The sequence below is a fragment of the Hipposideros armiger genome, unplaced genomic scaffold (assembly GCF_001890085.2).
Source record: "Hipposideros armiger isolate ML-2016 unplaced genomic scaffold, ASM189008v1 scaffold_1087, whole genome shotgun sequence".
In the NCBI taxonomy this organism is placed as follows: domain Eukaryota; kingdom Metazoa; phylum Chordata; class Mammalia; order Chiroptera; family Hipposideridae; genus Hipposideros; species Hipposideros armiger.
Window position 1 is genome coordinate 66,505 of NW_017732437.1, and position 22,350 is coordinate 88,854.

At 40.1% G+C, this 22,350-nt stretch overlaps 1 protein-coding gene across 5 annotated transcripts in view; it reads left to right on the top strand.

Annotated features, from left to right (window-relative positions):
• Positions 1-846: 846 nt before the first annotated feature.
• TOX (thymocyte selection associated high mobility group box) overlaps positions 847-22,350 on the top strand; it is a 302,497-nt gene continuing 280,993 nt past the window's right edge. For 3 of the 5 annotated variants that reach the window (XM_019632152.1, XM_019632153.1, XM_019632154.1), the window contains exon 1: positions 847-1,216. In XM_019632152.1, the coding sequence (XP_019487697.1) occupies positions 1,115-1,216 (102 nt within the window). In that variant the 5' untranslated portion in view covers positions 847-1,114. Of the gene's footprint in view, positions 1,217-1,800; positions 2,004-2,689; positions 2,720-22,350 lie in introns of those variants that run through there. The other 2 variants (XM_019632158.1, XM_019632157.1) reach the window with 2 other exon arrangements.

Below are 22,350 nucleotides of genomic sequence, written 5' to 3' on the forward strand. Positions count from 1 at the left end.
GGCAGCCTTCCCCTCCGGTTGGGCACAGATCGCTGGAAGGTGAGGGCTGGAGGTGGGAGCAAGCAACGGAAGTGGAGCGACTCTTACAGCCCCTCCACACCCTGAGGTCCGCTCGGGTCCCTGGGGCAGTAGCCCATTCACAGCGCACAGAGGATTCGCTCTCCCTGCGGGCTACCGGCCCCCAGGAGCAGCGCTGAGTGGAGCAGTCACCTCCCCAGGGACTGGGAGTTGGGAGGGGGCGCGCAGAGACCTGGTGCGGAGAGCCGCTCAGGGGACAGTGGGAGAGGGGTGGGGTAGAGGCGGGCCCGGGGGGCGGGGTGCGCCACAGCGCCCCCTTGCTGTGCGCTCCCCACCGTGCCCCGCAGCCGCGGGTGATTCGGGTGCCCTAGCCCCTTTGTGTGCGATGCGCCGGCCGAGAGGAGCGCGGCTAGGGCACAGCGGAGGCTCCCCGGGGTCCTGCCGCCTAGTCCCGGGCCCGGCCGCCCTTTTCTCCTGATTCTCTGCTCCTCCCTCCTCCAGCCCCCAGCCGGAGCAGCAGCCATTGGGCCGTGAGCAGCCCGCGTCCTGCGGCGCACCGTACCCCTCCCGGCCCGGGGCTCTCACCCCTCCTCCCGCCCTGTGCCCCTCTTCATTCCTCCCCCATCCCAGGCCTCCAAGGTGGAGAAAATAAACTAAAAGCAGAGCAACTCAGAGACTCCAATAAAACGCCCAGTACCTAGAGCCCGAGCTCGAGCGCGTGTGCCGGGCGGCGAGGGGCGCGGGAGGCGGGGATGGGGAGGGCGGGCGGGGGGACAATGAGCGCATGAAGTTACCTGCCCGGCGGCGGCGGCGGCGGAGGGGCCGGGAGGCGGCGGCGGAATAGGCTGCGCGCTCGGCGCCGACGGGTGCGCGCCGCGGCTTGGGGGAGAGTTGAGCGCTTTTCCCCCCTCTTTTTTTTTTCTTTTTTTTTTTTTCTCCTCTTCTTCTTAAACAAACCACAAACGGATGTGAGGGAAGGAAGGTGTTTCTTTTACTCCTGAGTCCAGACACCTCTCTCTGTTCCGTCTAAGCTTGTTTTGCTGAACACTTTTTTTAAAAAAGGAAAAGAAAAGGAGTTGCTTGATGTGAGAGTGAAATGGACGTAAGATTTTATCCACCTCCAGCCCAGCCCGCCGCTGCGCCCGACGCTCCCTGTCTGGGACCTTCTCCCTGCCTGGACCCCTACTATTGCAACAAGGTGAACGCTCTGCTTTTGTTTCCACCGTGTTCTCCCTGCTTGATCCCGGGAGGGGGGCGGCGGCGGCCCGGCCAGCTCGGCAGCCGGGCCGGTCGGTGGAGGCCGGTCCGGGGCGCGCTCGGCTCGCAGCCCGCTGCAGCCCTGCGTGCGCTTGGGTAGTAAATATTGTGGAGCGGCTCCTGGGGTTTGCCAAACACCGCGATTGTGCGGAAAGTGACACGATTTGCTCGGGTTCTTTCCTTTCTGCTGTTCGCGACTAAGGATCCTTGCTTAGGTTTGCCGGGGGGCGTTTAAAAAAAATTAGGAGAAAACCACGGAATACTTTGGGGGTGTGTCTGGGGTTCGAGAACCAAGGCAGAGAGTGAGAGAATTCAGCTTATTTTCCAGTTTCCCCTTCTCCCTTCCTCCCTCCCTGTCGCCGGCAGCGGGGGCTCATGGCACCGCTTTCCTGAGCGGGATTAGTTGCCAGGGGAGCAGCAGGGAGTCGGGGTGCAGGGACCCGGGAGACGTCTCCGCCCCCCGCCGGGAAACATTGCTCCACCACTGTTTTGTTTTACCAAACCCGTTTGGACAGCGGAGCCGGGTGTTCGGATGCCGGTCTGCGGGCCGAGGCGCAGCGGGGAAGCCGGGTCTGGGGGACAGCTCCCGCTTGGGGGTGCGCGCGGAAATTGCAAGTTTGTTGGGAGCCGGGCGAGCGAGTCGCGTTCACGTCCGAAGCTCCCGCATTCGGTTCGGTGCTGGAGCAGAGTCCCAGGCTGAGCTGTACCCACAGCTCAGTGACCCCCAGGTGCCAAGGCCGCGGGGGACCGGGGCGAGGCTGACCATGCGGGTGGCCGGGGGTGGGGGCGCCGGCCGGAGCTACTGCGTAGTTCCACTTGTCCCAAGGATAGAGCAGTCAAGGGGTGCTTAGGGAGGGGTTTACTCCTGGGGCTTCTGGAACTCTCAGCCCGGAGGCCGGAGGGGGAGGACGCGCGGGGACTGGCCTCCTTAGAGCAACTGTAGGGACACGGCCATGCCGCTTCGGGCTTATTGGACGTGTTCAGCCGGGTGGACGTTGGCGAGAATTGAGTTCTCTGAAACCCCGGGCTAGCGGTTTTGACGCCTAGCTCCCTCTTGGTGGTAAATCTGCCTGATACTCACAGCCCCTGCAAGCAGTTCCATGTCGGCCCCTCAGTGAATTCCACTGAATAAATTGTTGGGACACCTAACATTTGCCCGGTGGCGAGTCATCATCAAGCAGCTTTTTACGTGATACAGAGGTATTTAGTGCGCTGCATCCCCAGCCCCAGGGCTACCCACCACGCTACCCACTCGCAGCCCCGAGTCTTGGTCAGTCGGGACACACACACACACACACACACACACACACACACACACACACACACGCATGCACGCACGCACGCACGCACTGTTAGTTAAGTGAACCCTGTGGAGAAGCTCCTCGATGCTGTGCACAGTGAGACCCAAGGGCAGGGAGGTGGTGTGCCGATGGTGTTTAGGCAAGTTCGAAACGAGGGAAACCTAGTATTGGGCAAGGCAGAAAGGCTTTTCATCATACAGGGAGGAGACCTTTAGCTGGGTCAAGTTGGAAGGCACGGGTAACTTTGGCAAGAGAAGTTTGTGTGCTTAAGTTTCATTCTTAGTTGGTAACATAGTTCTTTTTTTTTCTAAAATCTGTTTCGCCTTTATAAGCAAGTATTTTGTGTTTGTAACATTTTATTTTGCTTACAACACTATTACTGGTAGTAATAAAAATTATAAAGTAGCAGACCTATCTTGGATAGTAGACATATTCTGCAGTAGTAATGGAACCGAAAGGTCAGAACCGTTTTGGCAATAAAACTGGACACATCTTATTAAATTTATCAGTGATTTTAGGCTCCAAAAAGAAGGTAATGACTTGGATACAGGTTTCACTTGTCATTCTTGTGATAGTAGGGTCAGATTTAATTTCAAAGTTAAATGCTTTGGAAAATCAAGAATTGCTTCAATATATTAAATCATTTTCCAATTAAGTGCTTTAAATAATTTTAGTGGGTTGTGCTGTGAATTGAATAAATTAATTGAGAAAGTCTTCAGAATTTATTTACTAGCAGCTCACTGAAGTTCCTTTTAAGTCACCCCGTGTATGAGAAGCAAACTGTTCTTTTTAAATGCAAATTAGCTAACCCTTTCTATAGACTAGTTGCAAGTCTTCTACTTAACTTATACAGGGAATAATGGATTTTTAAAGATCTAAAGTCATAAGATGTAATTCTCGTAGTAGGAAGAGACTTCATGGAAATATTTCTCCCAGGATGCCTTCTCCTGCTCTTCTCTGTGTAGCAGTCTATCAAATATATTTGTCACTGAGCCCTGATTATATTAAATGTCCTGAGTAAGTTTTCTAGGCCCCAGGAAGCCCAAGCACTAGAATTTCCAACTCCGTAATGATTACCATTGGTACAAAATTTCTGTCCAGCTCTACATTTTTAATTGTTTCAAATGTAGTCAACTAGCATTCATTTTTGCAGTTACTCAAGTGGATTTGCAGGGATATGAGGTATTAGCAGAAGTTTGGAAGAGATGAAATAAGCAATCTGTATCTACATTTCGTAAAAACAAGTTGGAGCAGACTTCCTTAAAAGAGACAAGGCTGCTATGTAAACCTTGTCTCTTTCAGAGGTGTAATGAATATGTAGTTTATTACAAGAAACAGTCACTTTGTCAGGTTATTTGTTTTTAATAGGGTGATAAGATCATAAATTACTAATTATCTTTATTTTAAAACTGTCAACACGTTGCTAGTTAAAGTTGGTGTGCTAAATCCCAGAGGAACCAGTATCTGTCTGTGTTTCAGTGTCATGCAGTTGTACCCTGAGCTACCCCAATGCCATTTTTTCAGTGTCAGAGGAGGCCCTAATGGAGAAAATGAATATCCTCTTATTGAAGCTTTTCTAAACTCAAATGTAGTGGTTTCACTCTGCTGACACTTTCTAGCACTGGCCCTCTATAGATTGCCAAAACACCACTTAGGTTTTCAGTTAATAAACTCCGTAGGAAGAATTTTGGGTTAATAGTTTAATCTAGAATTGCTCTATTGTAAAAGCACATTACATTATGAACACATCACTATGCATACTGGCCTCCATTTTCAAATAGCCCATTGCGGGAGAAAAGAACAATGCAAATGATGTTGGTTGTGGCAACCGTGCGAGGCATCTCTTGTACAAACAGCCACAACCGATGGCATGTAGCTGTATATAGGTCAGCCTGTGAAATGCAGTGTAGCTCATAGACTGGACAGGAGCATGTAGGCTGGAAGAAACAGCCTTCACCTCTTGCAACTTAAAGCCTGGTTATATTTCACACATTGAGAGATGGGTACCACTGTCAAGTTTCATCCAATTAAGGCTATTTTAAGTAACATTGTATCCCTTAATTGAACTGAATGTTACCAAAAGAAATTGGATTAGAGGAGCTCGCAACTGGAGTTCAGTAGTAAAATATAGTCACATTTTTGTTCTAGTTTAGGATGTCAGAGCATCAGTTTAAATATATGCCTACAGGGTAATAACAGTTCCTTTCAGTTTCTTAGTGCAGTGTCATTTCTGAAGATTGTTTTCACTGATTTTATGCTAAATTGGGACAAAGGAATGGCACTTTTTCATTTTTACAATGATGTGTGTGTTCAGTTATTGCTCAGTATCTGCCCACGTAAGGAGTAGTAATACAATTATGTTATGACATGGCTAATGACAGGGATGCTGACCTCTGCCAGCAGTGGGAGAGGAAATAATGGTCTTTACTGTTCTCAGTGGTTGCTTTTGTGGAATATCAGGTCCTGAATCTTTTTGGGTTGATTTAGACACACGGAAGTCCAAAACAGAACCCATGTGTAAGACTGGCTGTATACAGAGTAAAGAATAATGGACATTTGGAATATTGGGCTTTTGTCATTGAAATGAGGAAGGACAGTGTATAATCTTTTCATGTAAACATCGGAGGAAGGACTTCCTTGTGATGAACTCTGCACTAAAATGTCAGGGCTAACATTAGACGTCTGATAACTTTGAGAAAAACAAGATTGATTAATCATCTCTGCAAAATCTCTTTTGAGCTGATTCCCTATTTAGACCATTATGTAGGGTACTTTCATGTGGCAAAACTCATCACATCTGAAATACAGGATTGGCAAGTACACTTGGATAGAGTCATTATTTCTACTTTAATTAATAAACGTAAGAAAAAGGAGGAGGATGGGCGGAGGAGGAGGTGGGGGAGGAAGGGGAGGGTTATAAGCAATTTAGAGCATCATGCTTGATTAGTTCCCTATCTACTTCCATAACTTCTAGGACTTTCGGAAATTCATAGTTGATACTTTGGACAGCGTTAGTATAATCAAAATTCCCTTGGAAGATTTATTAGCTGGCATCTTTCATAAGTGTTCAGGTCTTTAAATATGTTTTAAATCAATTTATAGGTAAGAAAGAGCATAAACCAAGCAATCGTATAGTTTTGGCCACTAAATCAGGTATCATACAAAAACCTCAAATATAGCTCTCTTGACTTTGTGGTGTATTTCAGTGTCACAAATTCCAATTTTAAATGTCTATGCAAAAATTATAGTTATGAGCTTTGGAGAGACCTGATGTTCTTCACAACATGGTTTAGGATTATTCTCACAGTTTATCGTATATTGTAGAAGTTACTGAATGGTGATATTAAGGAACATTTTGATATTTTAGGAAAATTAAACTGATATTTAAATGTTATCTAATTGACTGCTTATTGTAAGGTTTTTTTTTTTGTTGCTGTTGTTGTTTTATGATGTGCTTGCAAGGAGCTTAAGAACAGAGGAAAGAAGTAAGGCTCTTGAGCCTGAAAGACGCAGGGAAAGTTCCAAGTCTAACGGTGACTTTTTTGGTACCTGAACTTGGTATCAAATGTTGTTTTTGGTGTGGGGAACTCTCTCGTAGTCATACTTTTGTGTCATGGGCTCAATTCAAGAGAGGGATAACTTAGGGAATTGGAGGGAAATCTTATTTTGCTATGAAGAATAGTTTATTCTAGTGCTTTCCAACATTTGGTTAGGATACTAGAAAGTTGAAAAGACCCTGGAGATATTTCTTAATGACTGGTGACCCTCCTGTGCTGATTGAAGCCTGCCCTCAACTGTAGGCCTGTCTGTGTGCCTGGTGCCTCTGGCCTCCCTCCTCAGACACCCGCAACGGAATAACCCTCTTATCTCCTTTCCAATCTTAATCTGAACCTGGGAATTCTGTACTTTCTAATCTGAACTCCCCTCCCTCTCCTCAGGTACTTGACTCACCCTTGTGTTTATCTTGGCTGTCATGCTCCTTTTGCTCACCATCAATTGTTATAACCATGTTAACATATCCGTTCTCCTTCCTGTACCTGACCTTATTTCTGGTTGAGGAAATTGGGATCTGCCAGTCACCCACTTTGGAAAACTCCTGAATTAGGCTGTTCCCCTTTCTGCCACTCCCCCAGCTGAATGAATTACATAGGGTCGTACAATCATAGACCAAGAAAACACAGATATGCTGCTCAGAGGAACAGTAACGATGGCGGATATTTCTAGGCTCCCATGATTTCCCCCTCTCCCACCACATTTTATATACAGTGCATTTAGAGCTTGGAAACAGCTCCTTGAACATCCTTTATCAGTGAGAAATCTTTATTTAGACACTAAAATCGTATGAAAGTGGGACTGTGATCCCCTGGTCTTTGGCATACAGTAAGTTTGGTGAGTTATACTTGTAATAAGTAAATGGGTTAGCAGGTCTCTGTGTTCTCATCAGAGTGCGCAGAGGCAACTAAAATGGGAATAGTGGAGATGCAGAACTTATTTAATTTATCAAATTTAGATAACTTATTAGCTTACATTTTAGCTATCTGAATGTGAATCTTAAGGGTTCTGGGAAGTCATAAGGTAGAAAGAATACTTACATCTCAATAAAAATGAAATGTAATTATCATGACTTGATTAAATGCTATTAACAATTACGTGTGTAAAACATTATCCATTGTTTAAGATAAAACTTATATTGCATACAATCAAATTCAAGAATCCAAACTTTATACCTCGAGGAGAAAACAAGATTGTAGTAAACCATAGTTAATAAATATTGTGGCCGCAAGTCGTAACTATAATTCTTACTTGTGAGAAGCTTCTGTGCTCTTCCATGTAGAAGTCGAGTTCTAGCCTGCAAGAAGTATTCCATCTAAATGTCTGAATACTGCCTTGTTTGTTTCAATTGAATTTAAACAAAATTTAAATGTGGGAATGTTTACTTTTACCAATTTTAAAGGTACTTCCTTTCATTTACTTCCACTTTGGTGTTATTGGTATATTTTCAATGGATCTTTTTCTTTAAAGGTGCACTTTTCAGAGTCAGGTACCTGCCGTCTCCATTGGTTGATAGGACCAGCAGGAGATGGTGAATTGTGTTCAATGAACTGTTGGCTAGGAAGCCAGAGCACCAAGATGGCACAGCTCACATCTGCTCTAATGAATCTGAGACTTTTTTGTTGTAAGCCATACATGCCAAGTTTCATCCCAAAGAGCAATTTCTCATTAAAAACAGTTGAGTTATAAACCGCTTAGAAATGTGGTTTATAATGGAAGTACCCGCAGACTGTTAATTATAGCAGTTCTTCCATCCTACTTTGAGATATGGAATTCACATTAACCTGAATGAGCTTTTCCTGGTTATGACATGTTTCTCCCTATAGCATTCATTTGAAAATGGGGACATGACACTGCTCTGTGATTGGATGTGGATGGTGAAAGACCAGAGGGAAGACAATGCCAGAAAGGAACCCCCTCTCCCGACAGGACGTACCTGCATCTCTCCAGACCTCTTTAGCTTGCGCTATGGCAAGTTTGCCTTACTTGGTTAACGATTTTGAAGTTAACTTTTTAAAATTATCTTTAGATTTCTATTTTACTCATGAAAAACCATCATTGATGTGTATTTACAGCACTCCAAAAGCCGTGAAACAGCGGCACTCTTAGTGCTTTCTCTCTCTGTCCATTTTTCCCTTTCGGGTCTTAAATGGTTCTGTTTTAGCTAAGTGTTTATTGTGTTTTATTCCTGAGCTATGTGCTTTTATGAAATTCTCTTGAAAGGACACCTAATTAAACTAAGGCCGTGGTTGGTTGATAAGAAGCTTTCCTAGTGGCTGAGAAAATATAAAGTATTTTGAGTTGCCAATGTAGACTTACAAGTTATACGTGTCTGACCCACAGTAACGATGGTGTCAGCCCCTGCATAAATGCCCTTCAGTTAAAACCTTTGAGCCCCTATCTAGGGGTGACTTAGAGAAGTGTGTGTGTGTGTGTGTGTGTGTGTGTGTGTGTGTGTGTGTGTGTTTATGTATTTCTCATGGTCCTGGATATATTTCTGGATATATTCTCATAAACGCATGAGAATTTATTATAAATGGCAGAATCTGTCAATGTGTACAACAACAACAAAGGAAATCATACCAACTAGTAGGAATGCCTCATTGCCACTCCTTTTAAAGAAACTCAGCCATATTTCACAAGAGAAGGTGCTGTTCACAATACTAGGGCTTTAATTGGGCGTATTATAACCTGATAAGACTAAAAAGCTAGATCTTTCTGAGGAAAGCCATAGGCCTCTGTGAAGAAAAGGCTCTGTTTTGTTAAAGATTTGAGATAAAAACTGAGGGCCCTTAAACCTGTGTTGACTTACTCCCTAGGCAAAATAAATATAGCTGTGAAAGGCTAGGATTCCCTCCCCATTCTTTTTAGAAGCCTGACTTCCTTCTCTGTCTGATAAAAGTTCCGACACTAAAACCTTAATCCACCTGTGTCCCAGTATTCCATGTATCCACTAGAGAAAATAATTTATATTTGTATCAAGGAAGCCTTATGAGAATTAAGGAGTCAACAGAGGTAGATTATTTTGAAATCCTGTGGTGAAAGATGTTCAAAAATTCAAACAATGGTAGACCTTAGAAAAATCCTGTATTCTCAGCCGATTTCTTCTATTTCTGCTACCCGAGTGGAATAAATGTGTTTGGAAGTTGTAGACTAGTGATTCTTTCAGCAAGGGAGTGAAAGGGATAACCTTTCTAGAGGGTCAAAGGTGAAGTTGGGAAAATGGGGTATGTGTAGGTACAGTCTGTCACCTCCCTCCCTCAGATATTGATAAGCCCCCCAGGGGGCCTCTTTTTCCCTCTCCACATTGAGAGCCAATGCACCTAATGAGAGAGGCTACTGATGGGAGCTGTTGGCTGTTTTGCAGTGGAAGGATAAAATAAAAGTTGAGAATATCTGCTACAGAAGAAAATGCCCTCTTGTAGTTCCTGAATTTGGAGAAGCAAGTTTGCCCCTCTGTGCTTCCTCTGATATATAGGTCGGAGATGCGAAACATAACATGCAAGGTTAGTTAAGGAATGAACCAACTGGGTCTAAAAGATAGTCCAATTACATTGAAAGCGTATCTGTGCACCATCAGATTTCTTTAAGTCTTTTAACAATTAAATGGTTAATGTAAAAAATGATGGGTAAAGTGTTATATGCATTGGCATCTTTATACCATTGTAAAACCCAGTTCTTCTTTTCTATGCCAATATTCTTCAGCCTAAAATGCCAGTAACAATTGTATAAAGAGAAATGTTAATAATAAAGAGGCAGGATAACCTTTCAACAAAAAGTATATTTTATTATTTGGCAGATGCAGTCATGAACATTAATCATAGAAACTTGCAGATAGTAGAAGCTTAATATCAAAGCTAATGATTTATTTTATGTTAATGACTTTCTGCCAGGGCATAAAAGACTGCTCATAATGGACTCTCTGCACTATGTTCAGTTACTAAGGCTAATGGGATAATCTTTTCTCTCCCCAAATTAAGCTTTTTTGAAATAAATTATGCTGTTATTTTTCAAGGTAACTCTCAAAAATTTACTGCAAAACTAATCTTTTAAGAACTGCTTAGGAAATAAAGAGGAAGAAAAATTCCAAAGCAGCTTTTCTAGTTCATGAACAGTTTTACTTAATTAGAGAGAGAAAGTTTGCATGTATGCTAATATCCCTGTACTTGGAATGCCAAATCATTTTAAAGTCAGCCTTTAGTGACCGCAGACTGCCTTTGGAGATTCAGCTTCTGTACGTACGTCCTACAATACAACATGTTTTCGTCGATTACCAGACAATAAAGAGCTGAATGGTAGTAAAACATTGAGTTATTCACTGGGAAGTTTTAAAAATCATGTTTACAATTAGCTTTAACCAACATTATATTTCAATAAGAGATAATTTGCCTACTAAAGTTCACATAATGTGCTAATCTTGTCTCGTGGTTAATAAAGGCCTCCTACCTCACTCCCCTGATGGCTATAAAAGGCTATTATATTCATGGCAGCAGTTCAGGTACAGCTGCTGTGTGTTAATAATGCATCATCGTCCCACTAATCAACACACCAAAGGTCAGCACCCCTCTGCACCTAAACCACCTATTCTCTTTCCAAAATATTTATTAACACCTTAAAAGCATATCTGTTCATTTTCCTTAGCCTCAGACTCAGTTAATGCCACTTTGAGCTACTTGTGTGATATTTTGTAACCTAAGCTAGGTCACAGAGGAGATGAATGAATGTATATTCCAAGTAATTTTCTTCCATACACATGTTTCCATTTCCACAGTCGTTGACTGAATTAGTGTAGGGCTGCTATAGCCATGAACCCCTTTGTAATTAAGTAGGTGTGTTCCAAAGTGAAAATGTTTTCAGATTTTACATGTTACTTAAGGAGCTATTTGGAAGAAACACAACTTTTCAATAACCAGAATCATTTAAAGTAAACAGAGCGGGTTGGGAAAGGGGAAGTGATATTTAAAATCCAAACAGACAGGAGTCGGTGTTAGTTTATAAACCTGATACAGTAGTGAAATATTATTTACTTAATTGTTCTTTTGGCATAGGAAAGCAATAAGAGTAAAAGCTTCTTAAACCATATTTTCTGCACACAAAGAACATTTTCACGTGGTATTTCCATTTTGCTAGAATATCGTGCAAATCAATAAGCCAGCACTTATCTGCATTAAAATTAGGTAGACAATTTATAGGCATGGTGATAGTGTAGTTCTCTTGATACTCTTGGTTAGTGTTTAAGATAATCCTTGCTTTTGTGTCCTCAGAGAGAAGCCAAAATGTTAAGTGAACAAGATCTCCTGTTCTCATCTTGTATTATTCTCTTCTGTTTTCTGTTATTCATTTTGATAACCTTGTCTGTGTGTGTGTCTTCTTCCTTTATGATCTGAGAACCTTTAATGTTTGAAGAGAAGAAAAAGAAATGAAACTCAACTGTGTTTCCATCATCAAGAGAAATGCAAAAGGCAAACTAGTGGGAGGAGCTTCTATTTGTGCAGCAAATAACACACAATGGTACATTTGTCATGCTTTAAATATATAATGCCTACAATAAAATATGTACAGGCGCAGTTGTGATCTATGAAGTCCCTGGCTCCAGTGCCATTGTTTGTAGTCTCTATGGTTGTCATACATTGTTCTTTGCACATCATACCCTTACAGCAGAATTTGACACAATTTCTAGCTTTCAGCCCTGCACCATTTTCACTGCACAATATACATGAGTTTGACAGGGTGTGTTGAGGAAAACTCTGGCAAGCAATTGATATTTTGAAGTGGCAAGCGTTTCAGCAGCTGCCTGCTTGTGAAAAAGGAATGATAAGATATACTGTATTGTTAGTTTCAGGGAAAGCATTAAGGTTTAAGCTCTGTAAAAATGTACACATTATTCGTCAGTGGTGAAGCAAGTCTTTTATGTTTTTTAGAGCTTAGCTCGCTGGCTGATGTGAACTAGAATGACATTGGTCAGTAAATGAATAGGAGTACTTTGAATTTGAACTGCTGCCAATTTTGCACCAACAAAGGAACTGACAAAAGAAAGATTTTATGTGAAATGCAAAGCACACGCAATGTTTTGGGGGCGGGGAAAGGGAAGAAGAGAGAGAGGGAGTGAGAGAGAAAAGAGAGAGAGAAACCCACACAGAGAATATTCTTCAACACATACTTGCAAGGATACTACATAGTTAAAACACATCCATTTTTCATGGCTCATCAGCTACAACCTAAGCTGTTTTATCTAATGTTCTTTAAAAACCTGTTGTATACACATAGGCTTTTAGAAGATGTTCATATGGAATTTAGAGTGTTTTTCTAAATATCACACTGTGCCCTGAAGGCCTGTTGGCAGAATATCAGAGTTGCCCACTGCTGGAGTCCCCAGCTCTCTCTCTATCTGGTAGTGGGAAATTGTAGTTTAATCAGTTATGGCACTTTCAGTGTGTAACGTTCATTAGCAAGGCAATTTGTCATGACTGCTAATGGTCAGGATGCATCTGCTTTCTCAGTTACAGAGCATGATAAGGAAGAAGACAAATATTTCAATATCTGATAGTATTAACTTGTTTCAAATTTGTAATCCAAGGTTAGTTGCTCAAAACAGACACAGCAGCAGATTAACAAGCATCCTATATTCAATTTTACTGGGCCCTGCTTTTAAGGATTTATGACTTTAAAGCACACTAATGTGCTATTATGAAGGGCACAGTCTTTGATTAGATGTTCAACAGAAACTAAGTTATGAGCAGAGTACCTTCTTGGTTCATGTGGAAAGAATTTATGTGCATAATATTTTCTGTAGAGCTCCATAAATTGAAAGGTTTGATGCATGCAATATTTCTGACATGCTAAATATTCTTCTTACGATTAAAAAAAAGTCACTTTCCCATTGGTTTACAAACTGATCAGTCACTTTTCAAGTGACATTAGAGTCCTGATTTATTTTACAAGTTTTAAAATCCTACTGAAAACTTCAGAATTAATTAGAGATGTCACATTTCCTCCCAGTAAACTCCTTTATAAGATCATTGTTCATTGTTCTAAAGAGGAAAAGTTAAAAAGATTCCCTCAGATAAAAAGGCTAGAATTTTTTATATATCTCATATTTTCTAGATATTACATCACATAGCTTGCCATACAAAATCTTTTTGACACATTTTCATTTTTAATGAAAGGCCCCCAAATTCAGAGCATAATGATTTCTTAGAAACTGAACCCAACCTTGGTAAAAAATACGTTCTTGCTAGCAACAAAAGCTGTTACTGTTTAAGTTCCTGTTCAGCGGTTAGTTGGTACGCTTCGCTGAATGTTGTCAAAAAGGCTTTCCTCATGATTGACAACCCGGCAGGAATGTGAATGGAGATTTTAATTGCGTATCATGTGTGCATATCAGAGTGAGTGAATTCATGACTCCGCTTAGCTCCATATCTCTGCAGGTCAGCCGTGCCAAAAAAATGCCCTTTTATGTGCAATTTCTCCAAAAAGAGAAAGGTGTATGTGTACTGAAGTCATTCGTTATTCATTTCTGAAGTGAAACACTTGTGTTTCCTTAGCCTTGGAGTTTGAAAGTGGAACAAAAATCCATTTTGAGATTTCTTTCTTTTACTCTTTACACTTATACTTGGATGATGTAAATTCTTTTCAGTTACAAGTTAGGAAAAGTCTGCCAGAACATATTTTTCTTATGGCACTTCTTATATGAAGTGTGTTTATCTTTCTTTTTTCTTTTTTCCCCTAAAGAGTACTTTGAAAAGAAAGAAAAAAATATAAGCCAGCGGAAAAATTGACTTGAGGTCAATTGCCTTTCTATAACTTGCAATGTTTAGGGAAGGGCTGGGGGTGGGTGGGTAGAAAAGAAAAGATACATTTCTGAGATGTGGAAGGTTCATAAAATTCTATCTGAATTTTGGTTAAAACTTTTATCTGAATTTTGGTTAAAAACAGAGTGCTCATTGTAAAATAGCAGTATTAAATATATGAATGTTCATTTCTTGGAAAAATGACTCCTCTGCTGAAAACTTAAAGGTCAAAGATTAATTTCTGCTATCACTTCTTGGCCAAGATGCAATGATGGTGATATACCACGTATCTTATTCAGATGTCTAAACCCAGCACATGTCAAATTTTCAAAGTGGGGTAAAACTTACTTTGTAAGGTAACTTTGGGTACAGTAACTCTAGACTGGTCAAGAACTTATTAATGTAAAAGCAAAAAAAAAAACTGTAATGAGTCTGCTATGTATACGTTTTCATTTGATGTGATGTGAAAATTTGGCACGTGGGTTGTAAATTTAGCATATAGCTACTTTTCTGTGTCATTTTGAATAGGTGAGAAAAAGATTAGTGCCAAGGTCATTTAAAATATAACCAGAGTAATAAGTGGGGTGATGTTGAAAAGATGGTGACTTTATAGCCTTAGGATATCCCACAGGACTTAACTTTGTTCTGGGCTCTAATATGTTATCTCAACACATTTTAGAACATATCAAATTGCAGGCTGATGATTCTGCCCTTAATATGGTATGCAGTTCAGGGTGATTGCTATATGAAGGCACTACTGTACCTTTAAAATGCTAAAGAAGAAAAATCTATTTTATTCCAAAAATTTAGCTTTATGTATGAGGTGACATTTTTCTAATGTTATGGAAGACTATTTTGTACTTTGTACTGAGAGCTCAGGCAAGGAAAAATCTATTTACAAAATGAAAAAAAGTGCTCAGCTGAATGCATTTCACTTTTAAAGATGATATTCTGGTAATGAACTTTATCAAGCAGAGAACATTTCAGTAAAAGTATTAAAGTAGTTCCTATTTCAGTTGACTCACTTAAGGCTGTGTCACTGTTTCCATTATAACTTCTTATTTTCAGGTAGCTCTAATGCAGTCCCCATACAAATATTTGCACAGGGATGAAATGAGAATATTTTAGCTTAAGAAGTAGAGTTTTTTATTTGGAATGCACTTCTAAAGAAGCTTTGGGCTTTGTTAATAAGGCACATTTAATTCATTTTTAGAAATCGAAAAGCATTTACTGAACACCGATTTACTAAACACTGTGTGTAAAGCCCTATATTGAGTGTTAAGGGCTAAGGGCGGAGGGGAGGCGCAGGGAGAGGCACAGAGATGAGTAAACTGTGGGCCCTGCCTCCACATGGCTGATCAAGAGAGGACTACACATAACCATAACACAGCTGTAGTGTAATTGATGTGATATTAAGTCTGTGGTCAAAGTACTATGGGAAACACAAGGAGAAGTAATGAGCTGAAGTGGGAGAATCCAGGTTGCTTCCTGGAGGAAATGGCATTTCAGTTGGCCTTAAAAATCAGGCAACTGAGGGGTGGCTGGTTAGATCAGTTGGTTAGAGCATGGTGCTGATAACACCAAGGTTGCCAGTTCGATCCCAGTCTGGGCCACTGCGAGCTGCACCCTCAAAAAAAAAGAAAAAAGATACATAAAAATTTGGCAACAGGGAGGGGGCAAGTCAGTCCTATTTTTGGGATTTTTGTTTTAGACTTCCTACCTCTTTTCAGAATCACTTGAGGCAACTTAAAATTAGAAGCAACACATACAGTAGTAAGACTAGTATTAGTATTAGTAATGCGGGACGTTATAGTCAGGAAACAGACACGTATGTTTTAGCATAGGTATTACCACTCTCATTAAACATTCGATTTGGCTCTTGCTTTCTCACAGTCGAAGCCAAAATGGAAACACATAGAGTGACAGAATTATGATATCTGAGAGACATATGAAGACGATTTATTCATGTGTAGAAAGTTTTTCTCTAGTGAAAGACTGCAAAAGACAAAAAATGAGGAAATACGTGGAGGTGAGATCTCGTGGGCTCTCTGAGAAGTAACCTGAGGTGGTGCCTGAAGTATCTGTAGTGAGAAAGTGAACATACTGAAGGAAGAGGGATTTCCCTGGAAGAAAAACTCAGAGAGAAGCAGGAACAGCTTAGGAGCAAGGAGAATGCAGCATCAGGCCTGTGTTTTAGGAAGGTAGCCTGGCTGTTATAGAGCACAGTTGGGGCAAGTTGGGGTGGGATTCAAACTGCTTATTGTAATGATCAGCCCTAATAAGAATGTACCAGAGAAGACGACCTGAGGGAATTCCATGATAAAGTGAATCATCGGGTATTTATTTTTCAGTAACTTTTCAAATGATGTGCTTTTAGAGGTTTTATGCTTCAGCCAGAAGGTTGCATTATATTAATATTAAAATCTAACTTCTTAAAGCACACTAAAGTGTTGCCGTCTAGCTGAAAACTGTTTTTAACTGATAAGCCCACTCATTAGCAATGGATATTAATACTTGGTGTATAGTCTTAGAAGTACACCTGCTGAGGTAATGTCCCAAGTTATTAGTAATTGCTTTCCTGAAATTTCTAATTCAGTGGTAAATACACATGCTATTATTAGTAAATTTGAGGAATACCTTAAAGTGTCCAAACATATTCAGAAGTGTCTATCAGTAGTTTGGGAGGCATTTCACAATCTTCAAATATCCTCATAGCACAGTCCTCAAATTTTTCTACAATAGTGCCTTAATGAATTTAACCCCTCACCTCCACCCCGGGGCTGGAGGAAAAGCCCACAAGCACCTCTGCAGACTACAAAGGTCCCAGAAGGCTGATGTTTCATCTTTAAGAAATACGTTCATAACACATCCATGTCTGTTTTAATATAAGTATGATACTTTAAATCACTTACAATTGAGGCAACTCTATGTTCTAGGAAGACAGTCCATGAATTCTAGAGTTCTACTGCCTTGGCATATTATTTTGCTCATAGGGATATGAGTTTGACAAACATGAAATAACATAATGGTCCTTTGTCTTTATTGTTAAGAAAAAGATTGGAGGCCTTGCAGAAGTTTAGTTTGTTAGGTCATCTCTTCCACAGAGGATGGAACATTTTGTTCCTTCTTATTCGTTCCCTGACTTTAACTAATTCTGTATTTTTGATCAGAAAGAATTTCATGTTATGTGAATTACATCTCAATAAAGATGCTATAAAACAAACAAAAACAAAAACAAAAACAAAAATACCTAGTGACCTCTTAGATGCATTAACAAAAAAAAAGTACAGAGTCCATAACAAATATGGTGAACAGGGCACATATTGAGTCAGAAGGCCTGGGTTCAAGCTGTGACTCTCTTACTTATTGGTATGATTTGAGTTAACAAAATTTAACAATTGTGAGGCCTTTTTTCCCCTACATTATTCTATATTAAGATCAAAGTACTTGATCTTAGTCTAAAATGGAAAACTAAGGGCCGGCCGAGTGGCGCGATGGTTAGGAGCTGGCTTGGGACGCCAGAGGGCCCCGGTTCGGATCCCACATATGAGGGCCAGTGACACTGCCCTCCACAGCTAAGATGCTGAACAACAGCTCAACTGGAGCTGGGCTTCCGTGAGTCACCGGCGATGGCATAGGCTGCAGCCCCTGTGGCAGTGGGTTGCCATGGGCTACCGTATGTAGCCAGCAGCCAGCGTGAGCGGCCAGCAGCCACAGTGAGCGGCCATCCACAAGCCGGCGACTGATCTACCTCGCCCGGGAAGACCACAATGATAATACCAACATGGGCCAGTGAAGCAACGTCCTCCACAACTAGACTGAAGAACAAAACGACAGCAACTTGTCTGTTCCCCTTTCCCCAATTCCCCAGCACTGTTCCCATCGCCCCAATTCCCCAATTAAAAAAAAAATGGAAGACTAAGTAGCTAGGGCTCACTAATTGCTGGTGCCGTGGGTATAGTGACATTATGCTTAAAGAGAGAGAATGGCGAAGAGGGTGGAAGTAAAATATTCAGTGTGTAGAGGGAAGAGAACAAAATCTCATAGTTATTGGCAAAATCTGCTGATGCTCTGTGATGGAAGAAGGTAGCCAAGAGTAGTCTTATATTGGTAAGCATTAGCATATAACCTAACTTGGAAATAATTTGGAAAATCCAAGAAAAGGAAAGGATCATGAAGAAACTGAGTAATGATGGTGATGGCTTGAAGACGAGGTGGGGGCAGGTGGGTATAGGACAGAGCGAGGCCTATAACACAACAAAAGGTTCCGGCTTCGATTCCTCCCTCCCTCTGAACTTCCTTCTATCACTTCCTTCGTTCCACCACAGCAGACATAATTTGTAAGATGATTGACATTATTTTCAAGGTTCCTTTAAACTTATTTTCTGAGATGACCTTTTCCTAGCGCTTTCCTCCCTACATCCTCACCTGCCTACAGTGGGCTTCTGTTTCTGGGCAGCCATTTTCTCGTACTTCTCCATTATCATTAACACACAATTCAGTGGGCTGAGCTGTTTTGGAAAAACAGTAGCTCTGGTTATGCAGGACGAGATGGATAGATTTTAGGTGTGTGTATGCAAGATTTCCTAACAAATGGTGGCCTAGTGGATGTCCATAGCACTTCATTAAACCGGGGTTGGTTTGTTTTTCCTTTACTTCATTTAAGCCTTAACTCTTTATTGAAATGAGTTCTTTGTAAACACATAGGCTTGTGTAAATAATGGATATTCCCTTGAATGACAAAAATATGTGTTTTCTTCCAGAAACTCCATTTAGGCAGATGACGTTTTAGATTTTTCCTTTACCAAATCAAGGAGCTTTCCCTGTATATATATATTTCCCTGTATATAACATCTTTTGAAGTTTCATCTGAAATGGCAGGCCAGGGGAATGAACTGCATATATGTCTGAAGCTTACATTCATTTATTCATAAGGTCCCATAAAAAGGGAACAAAAATTAATGGAAGAGAAACAAAATTCCTTATATTTGATTCCATAGCTGATTTCTCCATGGGTTTTGGGGTCCTTGACACAGGGTTGTTATAGACCCCATGTCCAGCAGTGTGACATTTGCAAAAATTTGTTAATTTCTTCATGAAATATTTTCTGAGCAGTTAACTATGCACAAGAAACTGTGCTAACTGGTAGGGATAGAAAAAGAAAAAAAAAATGTGTGCATTTACAGAGGTAATAATCTTAGATGCGATATAAATAATCCTTTAACAGAAAATGGGTGAACTGAGACTCAAATGGACAACTTTAATATTTTACCTAAATACTATTAATAATAAGCTTTGAATATCTCTGTGTTCTTTCATGCGTTTACCTTCTCTGCTCCTTTTCCTTTTTTTAGTCTAGATGATATGGCTGAGAATAAAAGCAGCATTCCTTGCGCTTTCTCAAGTCTTGCTATAAGAGCAACTGATAGCCTATGGGATACGGTAACTTGGTAACTTAAACCAATAGTGATTGTTTATAAAGTAGCCAAAGGAATGAATTTTTAAAAATTGAAATTCTAATCGTGCAAATATTTAAATCTTTGGAAATTTGAACTAAGCTTCATTTAAAAATAAAGAATAAGGAGCATGTTCAAATTTTTAAAATGTTTTAATGGGCTGAAATCAGTTGCTTAATATTATTCAATGCCATTTTTATATTTGAAGTTGTTCATAATTTCAGAATGTTTTTAAATGACAAGTTTATCAATGTTCATTTTGTTCCGGTTCATCATAATGGGTTTTAAAAGGTAAACACCACTGTGCATTCAATTATTTTTGTGACAAATACTGCATATTCTGCTACACAATCGTTGTAGAAATTGCTTACAAAATAATTCCGCGAATCTCATATTTTCTTACCATCTCATTCCTTCCCCTAATATGGTATGGAACCAGACTGCAATTACACTTTCACAATTACTTTATTATATGGGTTGAAATATACTCCTGAATCTCTTATTACCTTTTCCATACACCATTTACACAGACCTGCTGATGGCTGTCAGCGGTGCTTCCTCGGGACAATCAGCCATTCTTAGCGGGTTGTGCTTAAATTCAGAACACCACAAATAGAAAGTACCTCTCTCTCCTTGCTGATGAATTTTTAATGTTCAAGCATTTATAATAATTCAAAGGACTTCATTATAACAACTTGCGGAATTAGGCGTGTGTGTTCTAGGATGTCGGATATTTATTTGTGATCTTTGTCAAAGAGAAAGAAAATGAAAACAACACAATATTAATAATGTGTGTTTGTGTCTGTAGCAACCTAAGCATCATGTCACCCAGTGTTAGAGCTCTGTTTCCCTGAAAGAGGTTGTTTAAGATTTTCTACTTCAAATAATTCACTCAAAGGCTCTTTTTACCATAATTGCATTTTATGGAGGGAAAAAGACGCAGCTCCACTCCATATATTTAAATGGAAACTGGAATGCGGTATATTCAAATATGGAATACATTTACATTTAACAACAAAATCAAGAAGCCTTTCTTTTACATTACATAGAGAAATATTCTCCTTTTTAAAAAATCCAGTTCTTAGGGTCTTTGAGAGTCTTCCAAAAAAGAGATTTGGTTGACTCTGAGAACCATCTGGTACAGTCTGTTACCCTCTTTAATGAATTTTTTCTTTACCATTTTATTTCACTCACAAAACTACTTATATCAGAATAACTACATATTAGGCCATCTCATAACGTTTTGACATTTAAAATATATATAATAGAAACTAGTTAAAATATAATCACCTTATGTGTTTCCTGCTGTCAAATGCCAATGTAGATGATTTCTTCTCCCATTTGAAAAATTAGACAAATTTGAGCCAAATGCTAATACTCTACAGGTATGTGTAGCCATATAAATCTGTAATGTCAAATGTTCAGGAATATTCAGGTAATTGATTGCATACCTCAGTTTATTCAGTGCTTAAATTTTATCAGTATACTTTTCGAAACAAAATAATTCTTAATTTATTTAGCACTAAACAATTTGGTGTCTGTATCCCAGGTAACCTCATAATTTTTTTGATTATTAGTAATAACAATGAAATTAGCTCATTAAATGGTCATTTTTGTAGGTTACTGTGTTAGAAAGAAGATGGAAATGGAATCCCAGGATTTAGATGCAATTATAGAACTAACCACACGATATGGGACAAGTTACATCCTTCTCATCTTTTCTCTAAAACGAGGAGCCTCAATCACCTCTAAAATTTTTCTCTGCCCAAAGATTCAGGGGTATTCATTGATTTGTTAGGTAGTAAATTCCGTAATACCAAGAGGTCTTAAGGACAAAAGCAAACAGAGTTATTACGGACATCAAATTTAAAAATCTAATGATGTCGATTTATTACACACCTTCAGGATCCACTGTAACTAAAGTTTAATGACAAAAAAGGCATGGCAAAGTAGGTTTCCAAAGTGCAAAACTAGAGCAGACATTGAGCATGATTTTAACCAGTTACATCTTAACATCTTAATAGAAAATGTCACTTTTTAAAACTGAGGTATACCTGAACCATTCTGACTGAATGGCAACTTGAGTTTATTAAAGTGTCAAGTGATAAAATGTTTGTTTTCTCCAATATTTCAATGTACTGTTGACCCTTGAACAACATGGGGGTTAGGGGTGTTGACCTCTGCACAGTTGAAAATCCACATGTAACTTTTGACTCCCCCAAAACTTAACTTCTAATGGCCTACTGTTGACTGGAAACCTTACCAATAACATAAACAGTCAATTAACACATACTTTGTATGTTTTATATATATATATATATATACATATATATACATATATATATATATAAAACACACATATATATAATTCTTATAATAAACTAAGATAGAGAAAAGAAATGTTATTAAGAAAATCATAAGGAAGAGATGATATGTTTACAGTGCTGCCAGTATTTATTGAAAAAAAAAGATCCACGTGTAAGTGGACCTGCACAGTTCAAACCAGTGTTGTTCGAAGGTTAACTGTACTATTAGGGGATCATAAGTTAGGAAAGGAGTTGCCAAATCAGGAGTCATTGAGGATGGGCAACTGAGGTCCCAGGGAGTTGGACAGAACCCAGGAGATTTAGCTCAGCCCGAAGGAGCGAGCCAAACATTCATATACAAGCATTTTGATGAACTAAAGCAGTTTCCTGCACCACTCACAGGTTTATTATCACCATTATTAAGATCCTTACATTGTAGTAACAAATTCTAGCCTTGCTGCGTCATGTAACCTGAAAAGCTCTGTTTTGGGCAGAGTGTGCAGGCTTTCTAAACGGGCCTGCCATCTATCAGTCGACCTTTCACAAACATGACATCATCAGGGTCCAAGGAGGCAGAGTTCCTGACTTCCTGAAGTTTGGGGTTTGGGGAAAAAAAAGAGTTTATACTTGAACAATAACACATTTAGAGAGAATAGCCTGAAAGAGAAAA